Source organism: Protopterus annectens, chromosome 3.part1 (genome assembly GCF_019279795.1).
Source record: "Protopterus annectens isolate FY-2018-M chromosome 3.part1, PAN1.0, whole genome shotgun sequence".
Lineage (NCBI taxonomy): Eukaryota > Metazoa > Chordata > Ceratodontiformes > Protopteridae > Protopterus > Protopterus annectens.
The window spans coordinates 1585897995-1585923653 of record NC_056732.1 but is presented as its reverse complement, the minus strand read 5'-3'; the positions used below and the strand labels follow the sequence as shown (position 1 = coordinate 1585923653).

Sequence of the window (25659 nt, the reverse complement as noted above, 5' to 3'; positions counted from 1 at the left end):
AGACTTAAAGGATGCTTACCTGCACATCCCAATAAGAGGATCCTGCAGAGACAATACCTACATTTCAGGGCGGGCTCCATACACTTTCAGTTCTCTGCACTTCCCTTTGGCTTATCTACTGCGCCGAGGGTGTTCACAAACTGTCTAGCTCCAGCCATTGCATTTTGCAGACAGAGAAAGATTGAAATTTACCCATACTTGGACGATTGTCTGATTCAGGCAGAAAGACAGGACTTGCTATTGCAACACCTGGCATTCATAAAGGAATTTCTAACCAAACTGGGGTACATCATCAATGAAAAGAAGTTGCACCCAGTACCCTGCCAACAGATTGTATTCCTGGGAGCAAGCTTGAACACAACTTCCCAGATGGCATTCCTCACCCCAGCAAAACAAGTTTATTTGAAAACCTACTTCAAACTGTCGGCCACAAAACCCCAGCTATCTGCAAGCTCTGGAGTTCATAGCCTCTTGCGTTCTACTAATTCCATATGCAATACTGCATGTGAGGAAACACCAATGGTATCTAAAAAGCCTATGGTGTCAACATTCTTGTGACCTGAAAACAATGATTTCTATCATTCCTTGTATAAAGACAAAATTCCTCTGGTGGGCAGAGGCCTGCTACCACAGCAAGGGACCCCCTGCCACCCAAACCCTAACCACAGATGCATCAGACTATGCATTTGGGGCTCTCATGGCAGGGCAGTGCATTCAGGGGAAATGGAGCCCGAGACAGATTCACCTGCATATCAGTCAAAAAGAAGTGTTAGCTGTACAGAATGCTCTGACAGCCTTCAAAGACCATACTCTTCCAGGACAACTATTGATAAAGACAGACAACACCACAGTTATGTGGTACATAAACAAGCAGGGGGGAACCCACTCATACCCTCTCTGCAGACTAGCCATGGCTCTGTGGGACACAGCCTTTTGCTACCAAGTACACCTACAAGCACAATTCCTGCCAAGCAAACTAAATTCACTGGTAGACGACTTAAGCAGAAATCTCATGGACCCACATGAATGGAAACTGGAACCCAAAATATTCAACCTCTTGAGGAACAAATGGGGGACTCCTGAGGAAGACCTGTTTGCCTCCCCTCAGAACTACCAATTGAATAAATTCTGCACAAGAACTCCCCACAGCCAAGTTTGGAAAGTGGATGCCCTGTCCTTTACTGGGGAAAGCCTCTCTGTTTATGCCTTTCCCCCTCTGCCTCTCCTCTCGAAGGTTGTACTAAAATCAAACAGGACAAGCCAAGGACAATACTGATTGCACCAGACTGGCCTCGCCAGCACTGGTACCCTCTCTTGTGCAGTATGACACTGCTACAACCATGGCACCTGCCTCAGACCCCTTCCATGCTGTCCCAGCAGGCGGGCCAGATTCTGCACCCTCAGCTTCAAACCCTGAACCTTGCAGCCTGGCTAATTCCTTTAGCTCTCCCCTAGCATCCCTCAGTAAGTAGGTACTGGATGTCATTCTGGAGGCGAGGAGGCCTAGTACTAGAAAATCCGATGCTGAAAAGTGGAAAAGATACTTTTCCTGGAGCCAGGCTCAGGGGATGGGCACAATGGTGCCCAGCTTATCTCATATTCTGCAGTACTTAACAGAAATGCTACACAAGGGCCTATCCTTCTCGTGAATTAAAATTCATGCCTCTGTCATTTCAGCATGTTATAATACTGAGCCACCCCTCTTCTTTCACCCCTTGCTAAAGCAATTCCTTAGAGGGGCCAAAAATTTAAGACCCCCCCCCAAGGACAGCTCCCACTCCAGTCTGGGACTTTAACTTTGTATTGGAAAAGCTCACTCTTCCCCCCTTCGAACCAGCTGCTACAGCAGAGTTGAAATTCCTTTCTTGGAAAACAGCCTTCCTTGTAGCCATCACTTCAGCAAGAAGAGTGTCTGAATTACAGGCCCTCATGGCAGTGGAACCCTTCATTATCTTCCATGCGGACAGGGTTTCCCTCAGGACTAGTCCTTCCTTTATGCCCAAGGTGGTGTCTACTGTGGCCCTAAATTAGTCCATTAATTTGCCTACTTTTTTCCCTAATCCACAAAACAGTGGGGAACGAATACTGCACTCTCTGGACGTGCACAGACAACTTAGTTTCTATTTGGACAGGACTAAGCCTATCAGAAAATCTGAACAGGTGCTAGTTAACTTTGCTACAGGGGCAGAGGGGAAGGCCATTTCAAAGCAAACCATTTCCAAATGGATAGCCCTTTACATTCATTTCTGCTACAAGCACCATGGAAAACCTACCCTACAGGGGATAAGATCACATTCCACCAGGGCTGCATCTACCTCTGCGGCATTTCTCAGAGGGGTCCCTACCAGGGACATCCTAGAAGCTGCTACCTGGAGCTCTGTACATACTTTCACCAAGCATTACCACTTGCCTGTCTTTTCTATCCAGAGCTGGATTTGTCACTGCAGTCTTGCAGGGATTAATAGCTGACCCTGATGCTCTTTAACTTCCTCCTCCCTTCCTTAGCTTTGGGAATCTACCCAAATGTGATGACTGCAACAGTGAAACACGAAGAACATAGTACAGTTGTATACACTTACCATAAATGTAGATGTTCAAGTATATTCACTGTTGTAGGCCTGGTTACCCTCCCTTCAACCCCCTGACCTCTCTTGGCTCTGCCTCTCCTTCTTGTTGATATATTTATTTTTTTCTGTGTATTTACTTTTTTGATGGAGGTTTTACCATAGCATTTCATTACTTTCTTTTGTGGGGGCACCTGACGTCTGGGGCATGAAAAACTGATGTAATGGCGTCGGCTGCATGTTTTATACTCTGTGACGTCAGGGAAGAAGAGACTGCATCCGAGACAGAAATCTGAAGACTCTGGTATTCAGGCCAGCTGAGGGCTACCTGCAGGCAGATAACCCAAATGTGATGACTGCAACAGTGAATACACTCGAACATCTACATTTATGGTAAGTGTACACAACTGTACTTTGTTCCCATTGCTGCATGGCAAGGGAAGAGGTAGATGTGAATTCATTCTCCTTCTTGTGATGCAGGAGGTTCCTAGACACACTCCTGCCATTCACACGAATTCCACATCTCATCATAAACTTCAGGGAAGAAAGACAAAAAAAATTCACCAAGACTTTGATATCCCTAGCAGTGCAGATGATGTTCCTGGTCTTATTCAAGGATGTCCCCAGGAATGAATGATCATCTAACTGATGTAGACCCCCCCTCTCATTCTGACTAGCCCTTACAGTTGATTGATACTTCTTGGGAGCCCTGTATTTAACAGGCTTATGCCTCTAAGCGGAAATAGTTCTCAAATTGGATAGAGCATCATCCTTTTACCATTGCAGTTGGTCAGGCTGTTTGCTTTTTGTTTTGTTTCTGACAGCTGTATGAATTGGGCTTCATTTGTTTCACATTAGTGGTGCATCTGTTTCTGCACATCATGACCTTATTGAAAGCAGGATTGAGAACTAAGGCTAGTCCAGCAGTTGCTGCATTTATTTTTTTATTATTTAACATTTGTTGACCGGGAATGTCCGACTAGGTTCCACAGAGCCTGTTTTCAGCGGAGGCCCGGGGAGAAATGCTCCAGATGCATGTTTTTGGAATGTGGGAGGAAACCGGAGTACCCAGAGGAAACCCACGCGAACACAGGGAGAACATGCAAACACCACACAGAAGGCACCCCAGCCGAGAATCGAACCGAAGAACCTCTTGCTGTGAGGCGACAACGTTAACCGCTGCACCACTATGCCGCCCTGATATAACATGCATGGAGTACTTAATTTACGTCCTCTGTTGAGGAACCCATCCTGTCTGTGATACCTGAATGTCATGGTAGACAGGTGTGCTTCTCTGCCATTTGAACCTTCTAACTCAAATGGCATTGAAATTTCCTTCTTGGGATGCTGTTTCTGGTGAGTCACATACCTGAAATATATCTTTGAGCTGTAGGTTTCCATATGCAAGAAGACCACTGTAGCCTTCCAGAAGAATAAGGTATCCCTCAGGATAAACCCTTACTTTCTTCTAAAGGTAGTTTTGGGGGATTTCCTTGAATCTCATGATTTTCTTGGTAGCAGTGCCAACCAAGGAGTTTGTGGCCCTTCATATTCTGAACGGACACCTGCAGCTCTGGTATTACCTGCAGAAGGTGCTTGAGTTTAGAAAAACAGATCAATTTTTTGTCTCCTTTGCTTCAGTGAAGAAAGGGTCTGTGGATTGTCCACTGCATCATTTTTTGCCATCAGTTTACAGATGCTACAAAGTCTTCCACAAGGAAGAGTACTTACATGGATTGATTGTTTTAACAATGTTTCCATTACAGGTGTCTGTGCTTCAACCAATTGCCCTATAGTGCCCACCTTTGTGAAGCAATATTGTTGTAGCTGTACCTCAGGGAATTTGGACATATTTAGAAATTATGTTTTGCAGGGTTTGGCCATTTTGAGTTCTGTCCTTGTACCATCCTCCATATTCTTCTACCTTGCTGGTACTGATCGAGTTTCAACCCATCTTTGGAAGGTTATCAGTTGGTTTGTGTGAGGACCCCCCTCCCACATAGGGTGCAAAATACCCTCCTTCTATTCCCTGTGGCTAAATGATTTTCTGCTTGTACTGCTAACAAAATTTTTGACTTTTGATATCACATCCACAGTAAGCTAAAAGGGGCATTTAGCTTACTGTTATCAGTGGAAATGTTTTCATCTGCACAGTTCTTTAAATGTTTTGTTTGGGTTTTGTCAATATGTAGCCAAGGACATGGCAGTGGAAATGTTTTGGAACTTTGTTTAATGTGGCAAAAACATAATGTGTTTTTTATTTGGAGCATACTAAGAAATCATTGTGCAAGTCTTATAGATGTCCTTTAAAAGAAAAGTAGTGCAACGTTGGATTTCTCACATGCATATTTAGTATGTAAGGCAAACTGTATTGCTTACGACTTTGTGATTTTTTTTTTCTGATATTTGTTCTATTAGTGGAAGATCAGCTAGCAAGCATTCATCTGGTTCAACTTCAGAGATTCGTTATGGAGCAGTAGGATCATCTGAAAGGGTAAACTCGCAACCTGATAGTTTTGGGATCTTGGCTGAAGGTCTCTCCACACAATCTGCAGGTATAATCCCAAAACCAGCTTTGCAGCATACTTTTTATTGCTGTGTTCTGTCCTGTTTTCTTTTGGCATGTTGTGGGATTTAATATACATGAAGTTACTGCATACAGCATGGGAGTTAAAGTTCCTCATTTGTGAAGGAGAAACAAATTCTTGGAAGTTTGTGCTATTCCTTTGGATGGGTACTACAATAAAAGCAACAGCTAGTTCCAGCTCTTGCTGATGTCCTTCCTTAGATTACTGTTGCAGTATTCTAAACTATTCAGTTTTCTCACCAAATAATGTCGAGGTCCGGCTGGGGTACCAAAGCCAAAACCTTCTATGGAGCCGTGCATCCGACATATAACCTAAGCCAGCAGGCGTAAGGGTATATAAGCAGATGTATGGGTGTAACTCCCCATACTATCTTGCCACCATTCTGAAGGCAGGTCTAGCATCTGATGGATATGTTCTGTGCATGGTTGTCGGTACTGTTGGTCTTCATTGGTTTAGGTCACTGCCCTACTGGGGAGCCTTCCTTTAATTTTCTCAGTTGTGTTGCTCTTTTTAATGTCAGTTAGGAGGGGAAAGTGCAATTCCTGTAGGCAGATTCCCTACAAGGATCTTACTCCCAATGCCTTTTCTATTTAGGTGTGGAGCATGACTATAAAAATTGTGTGATCTGTCAGTCCTGTGTTCCAAAGACCTTAAGAACATGAGTTTTGTCTCTCAATTCCTACTTGGAAACTCAGTGCCTTAAGCACATCGCCCAAGCAAAAATGGTGGACCTTTTACTCCTATCTCACCCATTCAAGCGAAAACATTTAAGGCCTAGGCCTGATATCTTGACTACCCAGTTAAACTTAGAAGTACCCACAGAGGTCTTGGAACTCACAATACACACATCTGCTCAAAATCCAGCTGCACTGACCTTGCCCGAGGCCAGTATGGCATCTGAGGTTCGCTTGTGCAAAATGACTGAAGTTACAAATAATGGCGAGAAGGAGAAACACCACTTAATAATTTCAAAAGAACCTAAAGACGTACTGCACATCCTAGTTAGAGAGGAAATTCTTGAGTTACTCAGTGAGGTTTGTCATGGGTCAGACATTGCACCTAGGAAGAAGAAACAAAAGACTAAAAATGTTTCTTCCACCCAACCATTCAAAGAAAAGGGATGGATGGATCTTTCACAGGGCCTGTTTAAGGCCATAATGGCACTTAGGCCGCCATCCTTTGCAGGGTCTACTACTTCTGGTTCACCTTCCCCTCCCAAAAAGACACTTATGCACTTCTGAGGATGAAGAGGGTGAATCGGTAACAACTTATGAATCATACTCAGAAGAGCACTCTTTAGCCTAATTATCCCATATCCATTTGCCAGGTCAAGTGGTCTTGAATTATGACAATTTCCTTTCTCCAGTCTCTCCTGTTGAAGAAGCTTCATTTGGGGAAGGTATTGCTATTGTTAATGTATAAAAGCATTTTGTATGGGAATCTAAACAGATTTCGTAGAAGTTCAGCAGAGATATTATAAGCTCTTAGAAGTTCCTGCTTTCATGGGCGTCCCTCCTCCTTTCCAAAACCAGATTCGGTTGTTCTGCCTTATCACTTAAACCTCGCTAGAGCAAGGCAAAATAGAACTGATGCTTCTACAATATGTGTGAAAAGGGTTCTCTTCCAGACTATTTCTCATCCCAAGAAACGGAAAACATTAGAGACCAATTCTGGAGTCTCCCAACCCTCAACACCTTTCTCCTTGTTCCATCTTTCAAGAAGTCATCCTTGCAGACTCTGCTTCCATTCATTTTCTCTTAGGTATCTTTTAAGGCCCCAAAACACCAGGAAGGCCTGTCTCGACATTCCTGTTTACCCAGCTTACAGGACATTTTTGAAGTTTTCTACTAGATCTTAACATTTTTGGTTCTCTGATTTGCCTTTTGGACTTTCTACAGCCCACAGAGTCTTTACAAATTGCCACACCCCAGTAATAGCTTACTGCTAGACTCAGGAAATCTAGATATTCCCTTATTTGGATGATTTGTTAATACAGGCTCCTCCTCAGCAGGTACTATAGACTCGTGTTAAGTTTACCTGGGTTTCATATTCAATCTGAAAAAGTCTTCAGTTATTCCAGCCCAAGACCTAGTTTTCTTTATGGTGCAAACTACACACCAAACTCACTCAGGACTTCCTTTTGACAGGTAATGTGTAGAACCTAACCAGTTACTTCCTTTCCATTCTTCCCTGTACTGCAAGGAAGATCCTGATAGCACTGGGAATCATGGCAGCAGCCATCCCCATAGTTCCCTGAAAATAATTTGGTCTTAACATTGTCATCCCCTGGTCACACATATCCCTTTCCTGCCTTGCCTTAAGAAGGATATACTGTGGTGGATTTCACAGGTGAAGCTAAACCCAGGGCTTCCTTTCAAATAGCAGTCATCACAACAGGAGCTCCAGACAGACACTTCTGATCAGGCATGGGGGATCATGGATGGCAACCTAAAAGTTCAGGGGCACTGGCATAACATCTAAGATCAGAACACAAACCTGTCAAGGATATGAAGGTACTAATTTGAGCCCTGCAGGTTTTCTTCCATTATTGGAAACCAGGTCCACTGAGTGTTCACAGACCATAGAACGATAATGTAGTACATAATCAGGGGGGCACCAGATTTTACCATCTGCTCTGACTAGCTCTTTTGGGATGGAATCAGGCCACAAAAGTGAACTTCTCCCTCCAAGCGTTTTATATTCCCTCACAGGATAATGTCCTGGCATACTTTCTAAGCATATCAAGAGAAGATCTCCACAAATGGTTGCTAAGCAGAGAGATCTTCCTAGACATAATCCACAAATGGGGAGGGGGTGCTCAGTTCTTTTTGCTTCCATCAACAACAAACAGCTTCTGCTCATGTGCACCAGGAGTTACTGTCCTCAAGTTTGGAAAATGCACACGGAGTCTTTTCCTTGGAGAGGGAGGTTCTTGTAAGCCTTCCTTCTACTTTCTCCTCTTCTTCCCAAGGTCCTAACTGAAATCCAGAGAGATTCCCAAATATCTTACTGGCGACTCCCTGTTGGCCACAGCAACACTGGTTTCCCCTTCTCTTCCACCTAGCCAGTAGTCCTCAAAAGAAACTTCCATCCACATTGGACTTGCTGACACAGTAGATGAGCTCAGTACTTCATCCCATCTTGTCATCCCTCAGCTGTATATTATGGATGATAGGTTTCTGATTCCTTTTAGACACCAGTTTTCAGAGGTCTGCAGAAGGCAAGAAAACTTGCTACTAGAAAATATTGCATAGCAAAGTGAAAAATGTTTACTAAATGGTATCGGCCTAAACGCTCCAGTGGTCCTGTCCTGTCTGTGTGAGCTCTTGAAGTCTGGCCTAGTATACTTGTCTTTTAAAGCACATATTTCAGCCATATCCACCTGCCTACCTCTATATCTGCCATTGCTGGCCAGGCTAGAAGTAAAACTGTTTTACGGCGTAAGTTGCGAGATATGAAAGCTGTTCCACCTGCCTGAGACCTCCGTTTTGTGCTGAAAAAACTCAAGTTTTGTACTTGGTAAACAGTGTTTCTGGTAGCTCTCACCTCTGCCCAATGAGTCTCCGAGCTACAGACCCTTATGACAACCCCTCCCTTCCTTTTTTTCATAAAGACAGTGTGCCTGTAAGGGCCAGTCCCTCCTTCATGCCTAATATAGTAAATGAACTGTCCCTCAGTCGGGCCATAAATCTGCTCATTTTCTTCCCTAATCCACAAAATAAGATAGAATTCTACTGTCCTTGGATGTGCACAGACAGCTCAGATTCTACTTGGATAAGACCAAAAGTATTCGCAAATCTAACCAGTTGTTTTTGTCTTTTCAAGATCTCAAGTTAGGAAACACAGTTTCAAAGCAAGCTATTGCTAACTGGATTTCTTAATAAATTTCCTTTTGTTACACTGTACATGGCAAATCCTGACCTTCTCCAGCAAAGACCCACTCTACTAGAGCAGTTGCCTCATCTGGAGATTTTTACAGTGGGATTTACTTGGAAAGTTTTAGAAGCAGCCACTTTGTTTTCTGTGCATACTCTCACCAAACATTATAGATTGAGCGCCTTTTCCAGATCCCGAGCTGCCTTTGCCAGGTCAGTCCTCTCTGGATTACTAGACAGTTCTCCTATGTCCCTTCTATCCACCCGTCATATACCTCAAGTTTTGGGAATTACCCAACAGTTTGGAGTACTGCAGCTGACACAGTACAGTTGTGTAAAAATTTACCATAACAGCAGATAACGTGATTAAGGTTGCAGTATTATTTCTTACCCTTGTTTCCCTTCTCAGTTTCCTCCTTACTTTTTCTTATGGACTGAGGAAGACCACTGTCTTTTTGCCTCTCTCTTCTTAGCTGACCAGTTTTTGTTTCTCGGGCCTCTACAGGCTTACTGGAGATAGTCTGAGGACTTGCAGTCATACTTTTTTTTTTTTACCCTTATGCCCGCAGGCATGGATCATATGTTGGACATATGGCTGTATGGAAGGTTTTGGCTTTGGTACCCCAGACAAACATCCAGGTTGTTTGGTGAGATAACTAAATGGAATACTGCAGCAGTGATTAGTAGGACATCTGCTGTTCAGTTAAGTTCTTTCACAACTGTACTTTCTCCTTTTTAAGGCAGCTGGCCAAGGGCAATCACCACAAATTATCTCACATGGTGGACTTTCTTAAACAGGACAAGGGGATTGCTCATATAATCAAATCTTCAGACCCCGAACCTAACAGTTTGGATAAGAGTTTGATTCCCTTTACCTACTTTTACTCAGGATCTGCTACAATGTTTAAAGAGGCAAGGAAACCAGCTGTTAGGAAATCTTAAATATCTAAATGGAAAACATTTTTATTTACTGTCAAAACAAAGGTTCTGCATTATCAGTGTGAACTGTTTAACTCTGGATTAAAATGCACTTCTGTAAAGGTGCATCTCTCAGTTACCTTTGCCCCTTAATCCTCCTTTACTCTCTTTCAAAGGTCAAACAGTTTAGTATTGCGTATTATACCACCAGAGAAAAGGATGGATCCTCCTTGGGATTTAAATTATACTTTAGAAAAAATAGCTCAAACTTCCTCTCAGCCAGCAACAATCGCTTCCCTTCCATTCATGACCTGGAAGACTGTTTTATTGGTAGCTTTGACTTCTGCTAGAAGGGTTTCTGAGCTACAGGCCTTGATGTATACTCAACCCTTCCCAGTATTTCAGAAAGATAGGGTGAATTTGAGAACCATCCCTTTCCATTATTAACAAAAATAACTGTTTTTCTGGAAAACCCACTTGAAAGGAATCTTGGACGCTGTTTTAGATTGAAGCGCTTTTCATTCTTTAATACAAACAGAAAGAACTTCCAGAGAATCTAAAACATGAAGTACAATAAGCTGTTTTAAAATGGTGCCAAAAATCACATGACTGATGAACCAATAAAATTCCAATTAAAAGGTGTTCTCTTAAAGAAACAGTGCTGAAACTGGCAACAAAGCAACTATACGTACAATTCAAATAACACTTAGTTCCTGTGCTGAATAATTGAAATAGAAAAATCATATAAGTATTCAGTTAAAACAGTTAAAGCTTCTGAGCTAAAAGAAAACACTTGATGTTCCTTTATGCCTAAGATAGTTTGTAAAAGTACCCTTAATCAAACTGTTCAGCTACATGCATTCTATCCTAATCCACAATATAAGGGAGAGGGAATTTTTTATTCCTTAGACATTCACAGACTAATCAGATTTTTTTTTCTGGCTAGAACCAAAAAGTTAAGAAAAATAATTTTTCTTTATCTCTCATGATGTGAAGAAAAAAGCACATCTAGTTTCTAAAGAAACTGTTTTGAGGTGGCGTTCTCTTTCTTTTCCCAGACTATGTAAAGGTTCTCCCTACTAGTATATTGGCTACCTCAGGAGCATTTTTGAAAGGTGTGAACACTGTCTTACAAGTAGCTACTTTGTACTCTGTTCACAAATTTACTGTGTGTTATAAATTGGATGTTTTCTCCAGAGCTAAAACTGTTTTTTTTTTCCAAATGTGTTCTGTAGGACTTCCTGGATTCAGATTAATCTCCTATCTCCCATAGTAGTTTAAGCTTTGGGAGTCTTCCTGTTTGTGAAGAATACTGCAGCAGTTTGTTTTATGAAGAAAATAGTACAATTTTGTAGGTAACTTAACAGTAGTAGATGTTCAAATAAATCACTGTCCCAATGTATGTGCTGTCCTGCCACCCACCATGCACCTCTGTTTCTCTGGCCGGGATTGGATATCATTTCCCATTTATCTGTCTTTTCCCACACCTTTTTTCTTTCTCTACGACTTTACTTAGAGCTAGAGGCATCAGCCTTCCAATTTAAGAGCCAGAGTATTGTGAGCTTTGGTGCATCCCTGTTTTACTGGCACATCCGTTCATACTTAGAGCAGACATATGATTTGCTAGGAGAGTGTCTGTGCAGAATACAGCAACAGTGATTTTATTTAAACATCTGTTATGGTAAGTTACCTACATAACGGTACTTGTTTAAAAATCTTGAAGAAAATGGAAAGGTGGCACACCCAGTCAGATATTTGTATCAGTCTTCCCTGCCTAAGTATAGTAAGAATTAACCAAGCAAATAGTCATTTCTACAAAATGTCAGGGAAGAGCAACAGTCTGAAGGGAATAGGCTACTTCGTAAGAAAAATAAGAAGATAAAGGGAGGCAAGGAGGTCTGCAGAGCTTTAAACCCTCCAAAGTGCAGCTGTGACTTCTCCCGACCACTTCTCCACCCCAGCCCCAAGACCCTTTACCATACCTAGGAGGAAGATTAGTTGCTTCCATGAAGTAGTGAAGGGCAGTCACAACAATCATATTAGTACTAAGAATCATTGCAAGAAGAGTATCGTCTGGAGTTCAAGTCCAAACCTGTGAGCAAAGGGATACCAAAGGTCCCAGCAGACCAGGAACGCCTCACTGTACCCATGTAATATCTAATGTTAGACAAGGAGCCATAAACGTGATCCCCAGGGGACAGGAAGAAAAAGAGCCTTTACTCAAAGCAGCTCTTGGTTCCAAAGTCCAAATTCCCTGTGGGCAATGAGAAGAATGTGTTGTCATACCTACAACTTCAATAACCAAATTCACAGGGGGAAAACAAACAGCCATATTTCTCTGCAGCTGAATGTTACTTCAGCCATGTGTCCCCAGCCAAAATGTATCGCAGGGAAATGTCTCGCTGCCTAGGCGCCTGAACCCCCTATTCTGGACTTAACAAAGATGAACAAGTTTCTGTTAGTCACCTACATTAAAAATGCTAACTTGCCAGGCTTTCCTCCCATTGCTAAGTCCCAAAACATCCATATTAACTATGGATCCTATTCATTCAGTCCAGCCATTTTGACATATGGACCATCAATTCTTGTGTCAGATCCATCCCAGCAAAACTAGTGCTCTAGCCTGGCGCACCTTTAAGAATTCTTTTTCCTGTCATGCTCTAGTGTGTAAGATTACCCCAGATGTCATTTGCTGCAAATAGAAATAGACATGGCTTGTTAATCTGCTACAGCTAAGTGCTCTTCCTCGTTATATTCTACGGTTATTTCAAGTATTTTTCTACCTAAACTTATTTTAAATAGTTAAACTATTGCTAACTAATTTGTAAGCCTTTTAGCCCCTTTTTCACCTTAAGTCTTTCATTCCTCTGTCGGCATTGAGCATCTTCCACCATCATCACTATTTTCTTAAAAGAAAAAAATCAAATATATTTTTAAATTTCTGCGGATGCACTCTAATACCTTCTTGGTAGTTTAGTATTTAATGGTCACTAAATTACTGTTGATGCTGTGTGTTAGATTATTTTCTCAGTGTGTTGTTTCATTCTAATTTACCATGGATAAAGATAAGAAAAGGAAGAGAAGTTTAATTTCACCCCAAGAGACCCTTGATTTATGTGTGGTGTGCTTGGAGGTGAACCACTTGTCTGAGAACTGCTTGACTGTAAGGCGTTTAGGCCCAGAGGCCTTTTTAACCATAAAAACAAACCAGTAATTAAGGACTTACTGTTCACAGATCCAGAGGATGAGAAAACAAAAAAGTACTTTGACAAACATTAATCAAAGAAATCTAGAAAAGGATAACCCAAGGAAGCAGAACCAGAGCTATCTTTGACTCAGAAGGTTCCCAGATCAGAAATTTCTTCATTGTTGACTTTTGACATACTCTTTTCTTATGGCGCCACAGTTGTTGGAGAGCTGGTATGTAGTGACCTTTCCTCATCCAGGGACTTGGTGACAGTCTCAAAGAAGTCAGCCAGGTTCAACAGGCAACATCTGCCCTTGACAAATCTGAACTGGGTGAGGTAAAGTGCTTGTAGATTGTCTATGTTCTTGTTTATGAGATCTGTAATAATATGCTCCATGGCTTTACAGATCAAACTTGTCAAGCTAATAGGGCGATAGTTTCCAGGGTCAGTAGTGGCACCACCTTTGTGCAAGGGGATGACAGTGGCAGTTCTCTGCTCTCAGAAATGAACTTGTACTTAGGCTATGGTTGAATAGACTACTCAAAGGAGAAGCTAAATGCCCTTTTATTCTCATGTTGCAATATTCATAACAGTAGGGAGTTGCTGCTTGCAGCGCCACCGTCCAGCCAGTATACCAAAGTCTTTGTTTCAGGAGGGTACATGTGACGTCTCTCACCAGGGCCGTAAACAGATGCTAGGTATAAAAGTGATGTCCGCACGTACCTTCATCTGAAATTTTCTGCCGCAGATCACCGGACGTCCATTTGCCAGTTCCACATCTGCATCGTGTTTCTTCAGACAACCAAATTCCAGATCGCTAAAGATCAGACAACCGCTTTTGCCCATTACAGATAAGTACCCTGTTGGGTTTTTTTTTGCTTAATTTGCTTACTGTTTAGAATTACATGTCAACTAGGAAAAGGAAGTTTGCTTGTGGGAGACAAATTCCTCACAAGGACACACACGATAAGTGGGTTTTTTTGGCTAGGTGAGGCCCACGACCACACATCCTGTCCAATTAGTAAGTCGCTTGTCCCCAGGACTCTCCGTAGCCGATTAGTGGCTTTGAAATTATATCTAGAGAACCATAGGCTCCATCGCTTGGCATTGGGCATGGAAGGAGGAGTAGGCTCATTCGACGAGCCGCCTAGGAAGAAGGTAAAAAAAGTTAGGCCGGAATCCCAGCCTGCGCCTCAGACGTCCAAGCAGGCTCTAGAGTTGATTGAAGACCCAGAGTCCGTTCAGATGACTGTTACCAAAGCAGGCCCGGGAACCTTAATGGAAGCCGGGGTGCGGGAAACCAAAGGTACGTCTGCTGAGGTAATTCAGGCATCAGAGTCTGATGGCACAGGAGAACCATGGCTTGCGCTTTCGGAAGTCCCTGCTCCTCCCATTCATGCTAGGCAGACGTCCGCTTCCCTTATGTATGCTCCTACGAATCCCTTGAAAAGGAAGCAAAAAACCAAGCACTCTTAGCCTCCACTGCTGCCTGGTTGGGAATCATTCTCTCAAAGTCTGTTTAAGGCCTTTCAGGCCTTAAAAACACAGCAACCTCCCCCTACTGTCATGCCTCAACCAACCCTCTATGTGTCTGAGGAAGACTACTACTCCTCTGAGGAGTCGTCCTCCTATGAAACCCAAATTGAATTCCCCAAGGAATTCATTACACCAGAGGAGGAGGACTCTATTTCTCCTGAATCCCTAGGAGAAGAATTCACCTTTGGGGATATCTCCCTCATGAGGGAACATTTTAAGTGGCAGGCCTCTGAGGTTTCTGACTCCAAGAAAAGGTACTTTGATCTTTTGCAAATGGAGCAACCATCTCCCTCAGCTGTGCCTCCCTTACTTGGTTGCCTTTCAGGATGCTTTCCTTGCTGCTTCACAGTCTCCTGACTCACAACCCCCAGCAGCTAAACAACCTGACTGATTTTATAGGGTTCCCTAAGTCACCCACTTTCTTTTCAGGAACCCTCCAGCAGACCCAGCTGTTATAGCAGTTTCTGCAGACAAAACCTCTAGACAACTACCTTCTACTGCTGTTCACCCAGCTGATAAAGACAGTAAATTTATGGACAGGACAGGAAAAAAAAGTATTTACCTCATCCACTCAGTTCATTAGGGCCTTGAACTACCAAACACACATGGCAAGGTATGTTCTAGATACCATTTCTAAAGCCTCTACCCTTCTGTCTGAGGTTCAGGATTCCCCTATCAGAGCCCAACTAAATTCACTCCTCTCCACAGCATCCCAAGTGACTAAGCACGCCATTAAGTGCAGTTATGATGCTGTGGAAGCTTCATCTAAAGCTGCAGCTTCAGGATATGTAATTTGACAATGCTCCTGGGTAAGGCTTCAACCCCTCCCCATGGATGTTCAAACTAAACGACTGTCCCTTTTCGGGCAGGATTCTGCTGAGCTTCTCAAATACCTCCAAGAAAAGGGTAAAGAATTACAGAACCTCAAACACCTTCTGGTGTCCCCTATCCTTAGATATCATAGGAATTACCCTCAGAAGCCCTCCTTTGTTAGAACACAATCTTTTCATTCAGTGCCACAATCAAAGGGACATAGACAGCCGAGGAAAACTTCTACTCCCAGATTTCTTACCAGCTCCTCCACCACACCCTTTCGGAGCCAGCCTTACCAATCCAGGCCTCCTCCATTGTGACTCACCCCCCTTGCATCCAGCAGCACGCTTATTCCTTCGCCTCACCCTCTCCCTTCCCTCCTGGTGGAGACTAACAGTAGAACAATGGGTCCTCTCTATCATCCAGAGAGGATGTTACATGACATGGTGGATGCTCCCACCTTTCCAAGGTATCCCCCTACCACCAAGACATCAAAATCCACCTGTTCCTACCCATCATTCATCAACTTCTAACTCAAGGCACCATAAAACTGGTGCCCACCCCTCAAAGAAACACAGGCTTTTATTCCAGAATATTTCTAGTACCAAGGAAGAATGTCCTTGGAGACCAATCCTGAATCTGCTTTCTAAAGCTCTTCCTCCATGTTCCCAGTTTCTAAATGATCACCTTACCACTTCTCTTACCTTTGATCCCCTTCCAGGCATTCATGGTAGCACTAGATCTCAAGGATGCCTATCTCCACATCCCCATTCATCAAGATTACAGGAAATTCCTTAGAGTTTCAATAGGCTCCTGTCATTTTCAATTCTCTGCATTGCCTTTTGGTCTTTCCACTGCCCCTCAAGTGTTTACAAAGTGTGTAGCCCCCTTCATTGCTCATTGCAGGACCCAGGGTATACAAATATACCCATACTTGGACGACCAGCTCATCCTTCATCAAGACCACCATCTCCTACTTCTTCATTTACGAAAAGGTGTCGAACACCCTCACTCTTTTGGAGTTCACACTAAATCTAGAAAAATCTCACCTGATCCCCTCATAGGACTTGATTTTCCTGGGGTGCAGACTCCACACAGACTCCATGAAAGCCTTCATCCCAGACCAAAGGATTCAGGACCTCTACCTGTACTTCAATCAGATCCTTACCCAAAAACGCCCTGACAGCTCGGGAATTCCTGGGAGTGTTAGGCCACATGGCATCCCTCATACCCATGTTGCCTTTGGCAAGACTCCACATGCGCAAAATTCAGTGGGTGCTAAAAAAAAAGTATGGACCCAACACTCCCAACCATTGGATTCGCCACTTCCACTACTCCTGTGCCTAAAAAAGGAAATCCAGTGGTGGATCTCAGCAATACAGACCAACCCAGAAACCAATCTCCAAATTCCAGCTTTACAACAACAGATCTCAACAGATACTTCAGATCTGGGGTGGGGTGCATTGTTAAAACAAACCAACAGCACCTCCCAGTACAAGGAAAATGGTCTACTCTAAGGAAAAAGGACCACAGCATCAAGGAAATGAGGGTACTGCTGTTACCCCTTCTAACATTCAAGCCCTCTATCCTACCAGGAACCCTAAATGTAATCACAGACAATATGACTGTCCTGTGGTACATCATCAAGCAATGGGGGACCAGGTCCTGCCCATTATGCAGCCTGGCCATCCAGATATGGAACCTAGCCGCTTCTCTCAGGGTCCATTTATTAGCCATGTATATCCCCTTAGCAGAGAATGTTATGGCAGACACTCAGCAGAACCTCCGCCCCCTCTCACGAATGGATGCTTCATTGAGAGGTTTTCCTGGACCTGATACACAGGTGGGGTATTCCACAAGCAGACCAATTTGCCTCCTCACTCAACAAGCAGATGCCCAACTTCTGCACAAAGAATCCACACCCACAAGCTTGGAAAGTGGACGCTTTCTCCTTCTCATGGGGGGTATACCTTTACACCTCCTCCCCCTTCACGCTAATTCAAAAAGTCATCCTGAAAATTCAGAAGGACAAACCCAAAATCCTACCGGTGACCCCCTTTTGGCCAAGACAGCATTGGTTTCCCCTTCTACACTCTCAAGCCAAGGGCAGTCACCACAGGTTACCCCACCCGTGTAGACCTACTCCACAGAACAAGGGATCCCTGCTACATCCACAGGTGAACAACCTAAAATTGACCTTATGGGTGATAGGATTCTAATCCCTTACAGACACACACATTTAGAGGACGTACTCAATGTTCGGAAGGAGGCCAGAAAACTTAGCACTAGGAGAAGCTATATATCTTAAGTGGCACAGATTCTCCAATTGGTGTCATAGTAACAACCAGGTCCCTCTCACTCCTCCCATACCAAGGGTCCTATCCTACTTGTGTGAGCTACTCCAATCAGGACTAACATATTCTTCAGTTAAAGTCCAATTGTCTGCCATTTCTGCCTGTCTGCCCATTTCACCCTCTCTGGCATCCACTTTTTCTGAAGGGAGTCCTCCACATCAACCCCCCCCCTCCCCCCGGAGACCCATTCCTTCTCTGTGGGACTTAAATTTTGTATTAGAAAAGCTAACCCCCCCCCCCTTTGAACCAGCACACTCTGTTTCCCTGAAATTATGCACACTGAAAACAGTCCTGCTAGTAGCCCTCACCTCTACCAGGAGGGTCTCAGAGATCCAATCCCTTATGGCCACCTCTCCCTACCTTGTTTTCCACAAGGACAGAGTGGTCCTCAGGACCAGCCCTTCCTTCATGCCCAAGGTAGTTAATGAACTTTCATTGAATCAATCCATTAACCTACCAGTTGTTTACCCTCATCCACAAAATGCCTCAGAAAGGACCCTACATTCCCTGGATGTACATAGACAACTTCGATATTACTTGGATAAAACCAAAGCTTTCAGGAAATCAGATCCGTTATTTATTTCCGTAAACCACTATTCATTGCAAAACCATGAAATAAAAACACAGTGGCAAGGAAGCACTAAGAGCTGAACAAAATATTTAATGGATTAAGCGCTTTCGTCAGTCCTTTCACAATGACTTCTACAGAATAACACATTAAAGTGTAAAGCCTTGCCTACAAGTAATTATACATCTAATTAACCAATGAATCTATGGACCCCTAACTACTAACATTTAAAGTGACAAGTGCATTTTCCTGTCTAAGCAATGAAGTGCAGTACTAAAATGCATACAAAATTGCATCTATAAAATGTATTACCATGCTAAACACATCCTAACAAATAATTTTGTTTTTCAAACAAGACCATATATAAAATACACTTAAAAATACCTATGATGTTCATCGTGTTTCACTGTTGCAGTCATTACTCTTGGGTTATCCTGCTGGCAGGCTACCCACAGTCGGCCTGAATTCCAAAGTCCTGGTCCGGCGTCGGTTGCTGTCACCTCTTCCCTGACGTCAGTGTGCCAGGGGTATAAAAGATGCAGCTGACGCCATTTTCTTCAGTCTTTCTTACCGTATAGTGCCCGAAGCAAAAGCAGTTCACAAGTGCCGGTCGGCCGACTCCTAAGATTTTCAAATCCGAATTTCAGAACCGAAGTCTTCATTAAAGCTAAGTACCCCATTGGGGAAACTTTTTTCTTGCTCCAAACCGATGTCAGAAAAAGTTAACAATTGTATTTCTTGTGGGAAGCAAATACCTCATAAGGATTTTCACTCTTACTGTATTCCTTGCTTAAGCCCTGACCACGACGTTGCAAGCTGTCGGTTTTGTGCTAGATTTAACCAACGCGCTATTAAGCGTCGGTTCGATTTTGCATTTCATTACTTTGGCCGAAGGTTTAATTATATAATGCCGTCGGAACAGCCGACGACCAGAGTTGACAAAAAACGCAAGGACAAGGAAAAGAATAGGCATCCGAGGTCCAAAACCGACGACGAGGCCTCCGTTAGGCCAGTTACCGGTTCACCGGTTGTCAGTGAGGCGCTTTCACAGCCCCTGGCACCCGCTACCTCAAAGCCACAGGCCGCTTCCGACTCCCACGTGGAGCCGACTGGGCCTCTGGATACTCAAGGTATTGGACACTCGGGAAATTCCCTCAGATGTGTACGGAGCCGCTGAGCAGGCCTTCTGAGGGTGTCTTCAGACCTACACAGTTATATGTTAAACCATCTTCAGCTGCAAAGACAAAGACTAAAGCAGCTCTAAAGACAAAGAAACAAGTACATCATTCTCCTACTCAGACTTCCATACCTGAAAAACAGATGCGTAAAATGGCTGAAGACCTAATTACTTTGATCAGGGATTCCCATCCCCCTCCTGATAAGAGGCATAGGCAAGAGACAAAATATGATTCGTCTGAACAGGGTTATTCTATTCCTCCCTATGAGGATTCTGATGCTGAAGAATTCATTCCTTCAGCCTCTCCTCCTGAGGATTATTCTTTTGGGGAAACCCTGCATACCATGAGGGAGCATTTCCAGTGGGAAAGCCAAGATTACTCAGAATCTAAGAAAAGGCTCAGAGACTTTCTGCTTTCACCTCAGCACAGACCCCTTGCTATTCCTCCTGTTCTAGACATTGTAGATGATGTATTTTCAGAGTCCGGCCTGTCTCCTGACTCTTTACCCCCTGCACCTGCTAAGCCAGACAGATACTACAGGGTCCCAGATTCTCATAAATTTCTATATAAAAACCCTGCTGCTGACCCAGAAACTATATCTCAGGGTCCCAAAGGGGTCAAAGCTTCCACTGCAAAAATCCTGTCCCCTCTGATAGGGATTCTAGGGCTCTGGACAGATGGGGGAAAAAAGTTTACACTTCTGCTACCTTGGCTGTAAGGGCTTTAAATTGTCAGTTTCATATGCTTAAATATCAGCAATACTTAATGCCACTGCTTAAACAGAAAATGTTGACAAACTCTGAATGTTGAGAGAACAAGGAAATGCAGGATTTACTGCATGCAGCTGAACAAGTGGGAAAGCATACTTTGCAATGTGGTTATGATTCACTGGAGGCCTCTTGCAGGGCCGCTGTTACAGGTTCTGTTATTAGAAGGCATGCTTGGTTAAAGGAACAGAATCTGCATGATCATGTTAAAGCAAAATTATTAGATGCTCCATTACAGCATGATACTTTGTTTGGTGCTAAAGCAGAAGAGGTGTTAAAGAAAATGGAGGATAAAGTGAAATCCATGCAGACAGTTAAGGATTTTTTACAGGTACAGCCACCCAGATTTAGCAGGAACTGGCCTTCAAAAAATTGGTCCTTTCCAGTGTCAGACAGGCCACAAAGAGGCAGATACAGATGCCCCAGAGGCATATTTCAGCCCCGGGGCTCATACAGGCCTAAACAATGGGGTGCTCCTACCTCCAAAAGCAGAGAAGACAAATCACAACCTTACAGGAAACAGTCCCAATGACTTTCCTCTGCCAGATCCAAGCACTTTTCTTTTGGCAGCCCCCTTAGGGGGAAACTAGCACGTTTTTCATCAAATTGGCAAATGATTACCCAAGACAAATGGGTCTTAAACATAGTGTCCCAGGGCTACAGGTCCCATTTTCACACCCTACCAAGGGCAAAAGGTATGCCAGACCTGCCACACAATCAATGGGCAGAGGCAGAAAAACAAATTACAGCCCTCATGAACATGAGGGCCATTCAACAAGTTCCACAACAAGAGCAGGGGCAAGGATTTTACTCGAGAATTTTCTTGGTGCCCAGAAAGGACAAAACCTGGAGACCAATACTGGACCTGTCTATACTAAACACATTTCTGCAAGTTCCAAAATTCAAGATGTTGACTCTACAGCAGCTACTGTCCATGCTGTGCAAGAAGGCTTGGCTCTTAACTTTGGACCTAAAAGAGGTATACCTGCATGTCCCAGTCCGACAATCTTGCAGAAGATACCCGAGATTCATAGCTGGCTCAATGCACTACCAATTCTCTGCACTGCCCTTTGGCTTATCTACTGCGCCCAGGGTCTTCACAAAATGCCTGGCACCAGTAATTGCATTTTGCAGACAGAGGAATTCACATATATCCCTACTTGGACGACTGCCTTATTCAAGCAGAGAACAAAGACATTCTTCTAAAGCATCTGCCGTTTGTAAAAAGATAACTAATTTGCCTAGGGTACACTGTAAACGAAAAGAAATCAAAACTAGTACCCTCTCAAGAGATAATATTCCTGGGTGCAAGCTTAAATACAACTGCCCAGATGGCTTATCTCACGCCAGACAAGCAAAGGCAACTGTCTTCTTACTTCAAAAAGTTGGCAACAAAGACCCAATTATCTGCAAGGAAAATCCTGCAGGCCTTTGGCTTCAAGGCATTCTGCATTCTACTAATTCCATATGCCAGACTGTATATGAGGAAACTACAATGGTATCTAAAAAGTGTTTGGACTCAGCATTGCCACAGCCTTGAGACAGTAATTACCCTCATTCCCTGCCTGCAACAGGAGTTTCGATGGTGGGCACAGGCCTGTCACCACAACAAGGGTCTGACATTCACTTTACCCACAGCCAGACAGACACTGTCAACGGATGCATCAGATTATGCCTGGGGGGCCCATATGGCAGGAAAATGTATTCAGGGCACATGGCCTGCAAGCCAGATGCATCTTCATATCAATCAAAGAGGGATGCTAGCTGTTCTGAATGCCCTGACAGCCTTCAAGGATCTACTTCATCCAGGACAGCTACTGATAAAGACGGACAATACTACGGTCATGTGGTACATAAACAAGCAGGGAGGCACACATTCGTACCCCCTCTGCAGACAAGCAGTGACCTTGTGGGACGCAGCATTGACTTATCAAGTTCACCTGCAAGCACAATTCCTGCCAGGAAAAACAAATACTCTGGTAGATGAACTAAGCAGAAACCTCATGGATCCCCACGAGTGGAAACTGGATCCACAAGTCCTCAACATGATAACAAGGAAATGGGGATGCCCAGACATAGATCTATTTGCCTCCCCTCACAACTGCCAATTACAGAGATTTTGCACAAGGATTTATCACAAACAAGCATGGAGAGTGGACGCCCTATCCTTCAGCTGGAAAAAACCTAACAGTATATGCCTTTCCTCCACTGCCTCTCCTTCCCAAGGTACTCCTAAAGGTCAGACAAGAGAAGCCAAAAATGATCCTGATTGCACCAGACTGGCCACGCCAGCACTGGTACCCACTCCCAAAGAGCTTGTCTCAAGGTCCAGCATGGATATTGCCTCAAACCTCTCACTTACTGACCCAACAAAACAATCAGATCCTGCACAGCCAACTCAGGACCTTAAATCTGGCAGCATGGCGGGTAATGTAGCCATTCAGAACACTCCTTTTTCCAAAGCTGTTATGGATGTTAAATGGAGGCCAGGAAGCCCAGTACCAGAAAATCTTATGCAGAAAAATGGAAGAGATTCTGTGCTTGGAACCAGGAACAAGGCATTGACACGTATGTACCAAATATTCCTCAGATTTTACAATACCTAACTGAGATGCTGGACAAAGGCCTTTCTTTTTCATCAATTAAGATTCATGCCTCTGCCATTTCAGCCCATTACAATACAGAACCATCTATCTTTTCGCATCCTTTACTAAGGCAGTACCTCAGAGGGGTCAATAACATCAGGCCTCCAAGGAGAGCACCAATTCCAGCATGTGACCTCAATTATGTCTTGGAAAAACTCACACTGCCTCCTTTCGAGCCAGCATCAACAGCTGATATAAAATTCTTATCCTGGAAAACAGTTCTGCTCCTAGCAATAACCTCTGCAAGACGAGTCTCGGCGTTACAAGCACTCATGACTGTGGAACCTTTTATCATTTTCCATCCAGACAGGGATCCTCTGAGGACAAACCCAACCTTTATGCCTAAGGTGGTGTCCAGTGTGGCCCTCAACCAAACCATTCACTTGCCTACCTTTTATCCAAACCCACAGAACAAGGGTGAGACAATTCTGCATTCTTTGGACATACACAGGCAGCTACACTTCTACTTGGACAGAACTAAAGCTTTCAGAAAGTCTGAGCAACTTTGTGTCATATGCTGCAGGATCACAAGGAAAGGCTACATTAAAGCAGACTATTTGTAAATGGATAGGTCATTGCATCCGTTTCTGCTATTCTCAGCATGACAAATCAGTGCCTAAGGGCATTCGGTCTCATTCTACCAGAGCAGCAGCCATTTCAGCTGCCTTCCTTAGAGGAGTACCAACCAAAGACATCTTAGAGGCTGCTACTTGGAGTTCAGTGCACACTTTTACAAAGCACTACCACTTACCTCTTTACTCTAAATCCAGAGCAGACTTTGCCACTGCAGTCCTGCAGGGCCTCATAGCTTCTCCTAATCCTATTTAGCTCAGCCACCCATCCTCAGCTTTGGGATTCAACCCAAGAGTAATGACTGCAACAGTGAAACACGATGAACATAGTACAGTTGTGTACCTACCATAAATGTAGATGTTCGAGTGTATTCACTGTTGCAGTCCAGGTTACCCATCCACCATCCCCCTTTCTTTGCTGGGGCTTATCTGTACTTCTCTATCCTATACAACCTATGTGGTGTATTTGCTTGTAGATGAAGGTATTGTTTATTTTAGTGCATGCTTTTATAAGCTATGTTTTTTAGCCTACCCTTTTGGGGGCACCTGACATATGGGGCAAGAAAAACTGAAGAAAATGGCGTCGGCTGCATCTTTTATATACCTCTGGCGCACTGACGTCAGGGAAGAGGCGACAGCAACCGACGCCAGACCAGGACTTTGGAATTCAGGCCGACTGCGGGTAGCCTGCCAGCAGGATAACCCAAGAGTGTAACGACTGCAACAGTGAATACACTCGGAACATCTACATTTATGGTAGGTACACAACTGTACTTTACATATGATATATATAAAATAGCAATGGATGTATAAGTGCTGTTTGAAACTTTGTTATAGGTGGAATTCAGATTTCAGTTTCAAATAACTGGCCAGGGATACAACCTCATTTAGCCCAGGGGGATTTGTGGCATTCACCCTCATTTGTCACATTAATTTTTTATATTCTAGGAATATATCACTAGGTCCCCCTTTTTAATTTATTTTTACATGTTCCAACACAAAAAAATTAAAATTATGCATGGGGAATTCGCTAAGATGTTTCGCTAATGCATTATTATTATTCCCTTTACTTAATATCATATGCATGTTGGTATATCCATGTTCTGAATGTGTTTTTGGTTTTCCTAGTATAATACCTTTCACACACCTTGCACAGTGCGATGTATACCACGTTCTGTGTATCACAGTTACTTTTGGGCCCAGAGCAAACAGTCCCATATTGTGGTACAACTACACTGTCGCCTTCTAGTATGTATTTACACTGGGAACAGTGACCGCACTTTTTGGTGTAACCACTATTTTGGGATCCCGTCCCCTCCCTCTTCTGTTCCAACATATTCTTAATACTAGTATTCTTCTTGTACACTGCAGTTGGCTTTTTTCCTGTCTTATCTCCCACCTGTTCATCATTTTTTAACAGAAACCAGTTTTTATACAGCGTGTCTTTAATTAGTGAAAAAAGGGGGGTAAACGTCAAAATCATTGCTCTGTTGAAGGTATTGTCTTCATTGTTCACATTATGTCCTGCACTGTTCCCATTAACTTTGTCTGGTGGGTCAGTCTCTGTACCCAACCCCAGCAATGGGAAAAAAATGTCCTGCCATTCTCTTGTGGGTTACCGCTTGCAATATTGGTAGCACAAATTCCCTTGGGTACCCTATCCTAACCAATATATCCAAAAAGACATCCCTTTCATGTAAGAGTTTATCCATCTCACTCACCATCCTTAACCCCTGTCCTTGGACCAGGGATCTTTTTTGATGTATGGGGTGGCTGTTTTTAAAGTGCAGTAATGTATTTGAATATGTCCTTTTCCTGTATATTGTGGAGGTAAGTTTCTTCAAATCTTCTTTTTTCTTAATCTGTATATCTAGGTAATTAATGTACTCTAGATTGGTTTCCGTAGTAAACCTTAAAAAAGTAGTGTTAGTGTTGAGGAAATTGAGAAATTCAGTAAGTTGGTCCTGACTACCCCCCCCCCCCACACACACACACACTCGTAATCAAGGTACCTGCCATAGAATTTGCACAACCTGTACCCGTCCGATGGGAAACCCTTAATCTATTCCCATTGTGTCAGTACTATATTTGCA

At 43.4% G+C, this 25659-nt stretch overlaps 1 protein-coding gene across 1 annotated transcript in view; it reads left to right on the top strand.

Annotated features, from left to right (window-relative positions):
- Positions 1 to 25659, top strand: part of LOC122797817 (msx2-interacting protein-like) — a 1498925-nt gene that overhangs the window by 1049910 nt on the left and 423356 nt on the right. The window contains exon 12 of the mRNA XM_044066339.1: positions 4983 to 5119. Coding sequence (XP_043922274.1) covers positions 4983 to 5119 — 137 coding nt within the window. The remainder of the gene's footprint in view (positions 1 to 4982; positions 5120 to 25659) is intronic.